Source organism: Erithacus rubecula (assembly GCF_903797595.1).
Source record: "Erithacus rubecula genome assembly, chromosome: Z".
NCBI lineage: Eukaryota > Metazoa > Chordata > Aves > Passeriformes > Muscicapidae > Erithacus > Erithacus rubecula.
This window is the reverse complement of record NC_136661.1, coordinates 9999415-10006615: the sequence shown is the minus strand read 5'-3', so window position 1 is coordinate 10006615 and position 7201 is coordinate 9999415. Positions and strand designations below refer to the sequence as shown.

The following is a 7201-nucleotide window of genomic DNA, read 5'->3' as shown; positions in this document are numbered from 1 at the left end:
TAAATATGCAATTATTTCCCTGCATTTGTTGGGAACCAGGAAGAGAAAGCTGTTTATGTCCGAGAAGCACTTGTGTTCCATGTCTTCTGGAGCTGTAAACTCTCCGCTCCTTAATGAGACATATGTTAATATGCATGCTGCTGTAGCTTAGTCCTCTGAAATACTACCACAAAACATTCTACTTTCATTGCTCTCTAAACAAACTTGTCATTAGGTAAATTTTACTCTACCCATTTAGACGCAACAGCTACAGTTGTCACGCTGATAATTAACTGTTAGGAGTATCATCTTTGTTATGTGAAGCCAGGCAAGTTGAACTAGTCAAGTTGAACTACTTTTGAAGTGCATGTAAAAGAATAGAAGAAAGCACTCAACTCAAATGTGTTACAAAAAAAATCTTATTTAGATGTCTTAAAAAATACAAGGCACATTTTATAAAATCAAATACCTATCCATCAAAACTTTGTTTTATATCCCCATATAAGATCATGTACTGGCAAACGTTAAGTAACAGTGGATAATTTTAACTAACATTTTATCCCAGTGCTAGCTGATAACAAATCAGCTTGTCAACTCAAATAAGATAACATTACAAGCTTTTGCTATGTTAGTATTGACAACACAGTAACTTGGAAAACAATACATAAATTATATTATACCAAAGATAATAAGCAGTCTAATCCAAGATGGTGAAATGGTTTCTCCTCTACTTCTCTATAGGGCTTCAAATGATATTCAGTGTAAGCAGGTACACAGAGCAAGGTCTTATACATACACTCTTCAGATGCCTAATACATTACAGTTACAGTTAAAACAGATTTTTCTGGTAATTAAAAATACTAACAATACTGCATAATATTCCAGAGACATTTTACTTTTTAGCAACTTTTATATTCAACAAGTACATCTACAGCCACAGCTCACTTCTAGGTCAGCAGCATTTTTGCACAGCATCTGAAATGTCTTTTTTCCTCCCCTAGTTTCCCAGGAAGATTTATCTGCTTATGATTTCTACACAGAATAAGCAATTGTCAGTTCCAAATTCCAGGCTTCAATGTAATTAAAACGCAGAGGTGTTTCTTCAGACTCTCTTGTACAAAGACTACTATCACTCACATCTTTTCATCAGTAATAACAAAAGTTCACTTTTCTAAGATTAAACTCAGTAGGTTGATTTAGTGGTCCTACTTGAGTTTGAAGAATAAGAATTTGATTTCTTGGGATACCTGCCTGATGAGAGAGACACTTGCATCCTCTGCGTAGTTCGCACACTTCGGCAAAGAAGAGCATATTTAAGGTTGTTTCTGAAGTCTTTTGAAACATAATAATAGATGAAGGGATCAATACAACTATTCAAAGTGGAAAGACACAGCGCAGTTATGTACCACACATACACATGGCTCTGGCTGTAGGCTTTGAGGAGTGAATAGTGTACAATAATCAGCACATTGCTAGGTGTAAAACAGATGAGATACATGGACAGGACAACAATAATGAGTCTAATTGCTCTTTTTCGTTTCTTCCCAGTGCTTACATCTATGATGGAAGCACTCAGGGTCTTAATCATTAGAATGTATGCAATAGCAGTGATGATAGCTGGGAGTAAGAAAAGTCCAGTTGCAAGTGAGAGGAAATAACTGAACATATCATGAGCCAAAACATTTTCAGGCAGCACATCATGGCAAGTTGTGATGTTAAGATTTGAAATATATGCCGTCTGATTAACAAGATACAACGGAATGGTGCCCAACAAAATCAGTATCCAGATAGCAATGGAGATGCCTAAAGCAATTTCTGATTTCTTTTTTGAATTCACTATGGGGTTCACTACAACCCAATACCGTTGCACACTGAGACATGTCATAAAGAGGATGGAACAGTACATATTTCCATAGAAAAATCCAACAAACACTTTGCAGAGACCTTCACCAAATAGCCAGTTATTGCCGTTTAGATGGTATGAAATCTTCAGTGGGAACCAGACAATAAAAAGAAGGTCTGCCAATGCCAAGTTAACCATATAAATCACAGCCGGATGTTTCTTCTTTGTTCGGAAGAAAAAGACCCAGAGGGCCATGGCATTGCTTGGCAAACCAATTATAAAGACAAAAATATAAACAATGGGAAGAAAAACTGTAGTCAGCTTTCCTGTGAGGACGTCTGCTACAAATTCATCCACCTTGTATACCTCTTCAGAATTATTGACATTTAGAACCTTCTGGCCAATGAAACTTCTTCCTTTTGGTTTGCTGGATCCATTGTTCCCTAAAATTAAAAAGAAAAAAAAAAAAGAAAAAAAAAAGAAAAGTTGTTGAAGTACAAACTTTTTGCCCTTTAAAAAAATAAATTAGATACAGTGATTTACTCTGAATATGTATAGCCTTATCAATGGAAAAATTAAGACTGATGTTCAAACATATGACAATTTATCTTCCCTTTCTTTTAAATTTACTATTCAAAAGCCAACCTTTACCCCTTCAAGAATTCAAGGATTCTACCAGAAACCAAAACACTTTTCCATGTCACCAGCGATATTAAAAATGCCTTGTTAAAAGTGCCTTGTTAAAATGCGCTGTCAGAGTGTCCCTACCACCTGAGCAGTTACAGCAGAAACTGCTTCAACTGCCCTAGGGCACCTTTAGCTTTTCACACAGCAGTGCCAGATCACCTGAGTACTGGGACTTGGAGCTTCACAGAAAGCTAATTTAATTGCAGTAGAAGCTTCATCAGTTTAGATGTCCAAAAAAAATCAGGTATGGAGTAAAAAAAAAAAGAGAACATACTACCTTCGGATAAACTAAAACTGAAAGTCAGAGTGCCCTATCCAAAGCCACGTGTAAATGATCACTAGGGCATGCCAGACATTACAGTGTATCTGAACAGAAACTTGAACAAACTAAAATTCTGTGCATGAAGTCCCAATAGGGTCCAATCTGGGATTTCCTTCAGGAAAGATGCTCTCTGTGGTCTCTACTCCAGTATCAGGTGGCAGAGCTGACAGCTAAGGCTGCTTCATACACAAACTGCTGTCACTGCAAGCTTTGCTCTGCTTCTTTGAATGCTGTGGCAGCTCACAAACCATATGGGTGAGGCATGTGCTCCTGACTGCTGAGTCCCATAGGGCAGACTTTGGACAGCCCAGTTCACACAGAACCCCTGCACACACAGCACAGTCCTCCTCTGCTAACAGGCTGAACTGCACAAGCAATGTCTTGGAATGCACACCATTCTGAAAAGTCAGACATTCATCTACAGACATCCATATCCATACAGCTAAACTGTATGGACATGGAAGCTGACTGGTTTAAGGAGGCTTATTTCTAAGCTCAGTTTCAATCAATATTTGAGGATTTATTTAGACAAAGACCCCCAGCTGGAATATAAAAAGTCTTTTTGAGTACCTTAACAGCAAACAGCCTTGAACAATGCTGAAGCATGGTCCCCTTGTTAATAAGTAATTGATACAGTTCCAAATGAAAAAAATGCTTCCACCTTACATTTTAAAGAATTCTTACACAAGAAATGTGCAAATGCACAAGTACAGATTCCTCAGAGAGCTGTTTCTTTCCAATTATAACTGCAAAAATCTGATGTACAGTATTAGACTCCTGTCTAGACTCAGCAACCTTCTGAAGATGTATACAGAAATAAGTATATATTGACACTCTTCCGAGTTTTGAACTAAGTTAACTCAGATCCACTTGAGCACTTAAAAATCTCAAGGCCCAGGCAGCCTTCACTGGAAAACTGACATGTAAGAAAACTTTTTGCCTGTACAATGACATGGACAAATCTTTGCATTGGAGTGAATGACAAAGGCTTAAATTGTAGCAAATTTTGCATGAAGACAGAGGCTTAAACTATAAAACCGTCATCCAAAAGAAAAGTAATTCAAATGCCAGATAGCCATTTTGGCCTATATGCGGTCTAATTGCAACAAAGCAGAATTACAAAAGTTCTCCTTTCAGACATTCAAGCCCCATGATCACATGTTCAAGACCAAAAAGTTCAATTATAATCCAGCAATCCTAGTTCCCTAAGCTGAGCTGTGAATAAGAGAACCTATAAAAACAGCCTAAAGGACATAGTTTAGAGATACCAGATAGAGAAGTGATAATGAGCTAAGCAATGCCGATTTTCTTAGGCTTTCAGCTTAGCTGAGAAAGATCATGGAGAAGAGCTTGGAATCAGATCCTAGATGGTTGATAGCAGTGATCAGGATACAGTAATAAAATGCACCATCCAATGCTACATTAAGCACCTGTCTATCAGAAACTGGCTGATACCATCACATTACAGTCACGCAACTTTTATTTCATTCCAAACACTTAAGTTATTGTAGAGAACTAGAAGAGTAAATGCTAGCACTTTGTTCTTCCTAATGTTCTGAGGTCAGATAGAAAACAATGGTTCGCAATTGAAGTTCAGCGGTTAGGTGGAAAAAATAGAAGCCTCATCAAAAATTCCTAAAGTGTTAGTGTGAGACTCTACAGTAAGAGCTATAATAAAGTGGATGGACAGATACCTGAACCACAGACAGGACTTTGTATTTCAAGAGTGTAAAGGTTTATTTTATTGTACTTTGTAAGATAGTGATTTCAAAGACCAAGTCCTGTTTTTATGCTGACTTTAATTCGGGCCTTAAAAATTCTGATTACACATACTGGGCAGCTTTTTCAGTCCAATTAGCAACCTATACATATAAGGAGACAGGGTCCTGTTTCCCTGCAGTTAACACTCCCTCACCAAGCAACCAATCCTTTGTTAGGTATGTGCATTTCTACATCCTTTTCTTACTCTTTCACTGCTTGCCGTTTTCCATAACAATCGAGCTTTTTTCCAAGACAAGTTTCACCCTGCTTGACTCATATACAGAGAATGCAATTGACTTGCTAATCTGCCCACGGGAAAAGCGTACTCTCTCCTCCCACAAAAGACTGTTTCAACACCTTCGCCATTTGTCCAGAAGATACAACCCACAAAATACCAAACACAGGATTATGCCTACCCTGCAGACACAAAAGAGACACCAGTAAGGAGTACCTAAAAATTAACTAATTTACTCATGGTAGTAACACTCCAAGCAGGACTAAATTTAAGATTATCCTGGGTTTCGGGTCTGCAACCTCTCCCCCTCTTCCCCAAGAATTCCAAATTCCTCACTTCGGTCCAGGTCAGACTAATTAGGCTATTAAATGGCAGTTTAATTTCAGGAATTCCGCTCTGAACAACACATCTCGCAGCTACCTAGCACCTATCTCTTGAGAAAATATGATGTATGCTTGGCCTTAATATGTACACGACATATATCCCTATGCTTGGCTTCAACATTTACACAATCTTTACACGTATGATTTTATTAGGTAAATAAACCCGGTATGAAATACAGAAGGACACAGTGCAAAGGCATGCACAAATATGGCAATGGGGTTTCTTATAAAAGGTGGTGAAAAATTAACTCAACGCAGTGAAATATTAATATGAATAACTGTTCAGGGTTTTTTCCTCAAACTACACTTACGTTCAACGAGCAATAGTACAGACTAAATTTTTAAAAAGAATTCTAGCTTTCTAGATCAAGGGGAAAAAAAAACAAAAACAAAATCATGGTATTTAAAGTTTTTTCATGTTTATGGGAAGGGGAAGGGCGGGAGGGAAGCGGACCACAAGAAGGTTGGAGAGGGGCTTTTTGCAAGACCACTGAGTGGCAGGACCAGACGGAATGGTTTTAAATGGAAAGAGAGCAGGTTTAGACTAGATCGCAGGGAGAAACTCTTTATGTGAGGGCAGTGTAACAGGTTGCCCAGAGAAGCTGCGGATGTCCCATCCCCGGCAATGTTCAAGGCCAGACTGGATGGGACTCTTAGCAGCTCGATCCACGGCAAGGTGCCCCTGCCCGCGGTGGCGGGGAGGAGTTTGGAATGAGATGGGAGCTCTACGGTCGCTTCCAAGCCAGGGCATTCCACGGCTCTCTGCGCGGCAGGTGAAGCCCCAGGCGCCCGCAGGCCCCGCGGGGGCTGCTCGCCCGCCAAGCGCTCCCCACTCCGCCGGGGAGCCCTGCCCGCGGGTCCCGGCGGCCACACTGCCACCCGCACGACTCTTCCGACCCGCTCGACTCCGCGGAAACCGCCCCCGTCCCCTCCAGGCTCCCCGAACCCTTTCCAGGCCAGGCACCTGCCCCGCCGTGCCCCCGCCCGCGGCTGAGGGGCTGCCGAGCCGGCCGGGGCGCCGCGCTGGCCGCCCCGCTGATCCCAGCCAAGCTGGCAGCTCACGCCGCTCCGCTCACCTTCAGCGGCGGCGGCAGCTCCCAGCAGCGTACAGAACAGCAGCACCAGGAGCAGGCACAAGTCACGGTGCACAGCCATCCTCTCACCGCGCTCCAGCCGCCACAAGTCCGCCCGCACTCCCGGCCAGCTTCACCTGATACCTGAGCGGGGCGGGGCGGGGGGCGCGGCCCGGCCCTGGACCAGCCCCGCGGCGGGCGGGGCCGGCCCGCGCCCGTCCCTCACGGCGGCGGTGGCGCCGCTGTCCCCGAAATGGTGGGAGTCGCTGGCCGCCGGCTCCGTTCCGTCCGGCGCGAAATGGCGGGTGGCCGCAGCCTGGAGGCCGCTGGGGCGGTGAGGGGCAGAGGGGCTCCCGGCTCCCCTGCTCACGCTGCTCCCGGACCCGCCGGTTCGCCGGGCCCGCGGTGCGGCGGTGCCCTGCGCTGTTAACGGCCCCTGCGTGCCCAGCGCAGCCGAGCAGCCCGGCTGGACCGGCCCTCGCTGCAGTGACCGGGAGCAGGATTGTTCTGGGTCACACCGGCAGGCCAGGGGCGTTTAATGCAAACCTGTAACGCTAGCATAGATGTGCGTTCCTGATTTCTTACTTTTACGTGTTCCGTGTCAGGTTGGAAGAGGCCACAGAAAGTCATCTGGTCCACTCTCCCTGCCCAAGCAGGGTCCTCTGGAGTGCTTTATTTTTTTTTTTCCTGGTCTTTTTGTGATGGTCATGAGATAACAGCTGGGAATAGATGGGATTACAGAGAGATTAAGGTAAACGGCACTTAGAAATTTTGGGTGTCAGCGTGCCATTAAGGGCCTCTTGTTTTCTTGTTTTTGAGTCTTTGTTATAAATTACTGCATACTTAAAGCACAGTTCCTGTTTGTCATCCACACAGTCTACGGATTTCTCATCTACGTCCCAGCCTTCTTGCTAAACA

At 43.4% G+C, this 7201-nt stretch overlaps 1 protein-coding gene across 1 annotated transcript; it reads right to left on the bottom strand.

The window, feature by feature from the left end:
- Positions 1-380: 380 nt before the first annotated feature.
- Positions 381-6502, bottom strand: F2RL1 (F2R like trypsin receptor 1). The gene is made up of 2 exons (XM_079330476.1): positions 6287-6502; positions 381-2265 (listed from the first exon to the last, which is right to left on the bottom strand). The coding sequence occupies exons 1-2, from the start codon at positions 6363-6365 to the stop codon at positions 1163-1165; spliced, it is 1182 nt and encodes a 393-aa protein (XP_079186602.1). The 5' UTR covers positions 6366-6502; the 3' UTR covers positions 381-1162.
- Positions 6503-7201: the final 699 nt, after the last annotated feature.

What these genes read in the sequence shown, in the direction of transcription:
- F2RL1 (XM_079330476.1), bottom strand. Translation starts at nt 6,365, where the DNA reads ATGGCTGTGCACCGTGACTTGTGCCTGCTCCTGGTGCTGCTGTTCTGT. An exon ending in AGCTGCCGCCGCCGCTGAAG is followed by an intron (nt 2,266 to 6,286) that starts GTGAGCGGAGCG and finishes TTTTAATTTTAG; the next exon opens with GGAACAATGGATCCAGCAAA.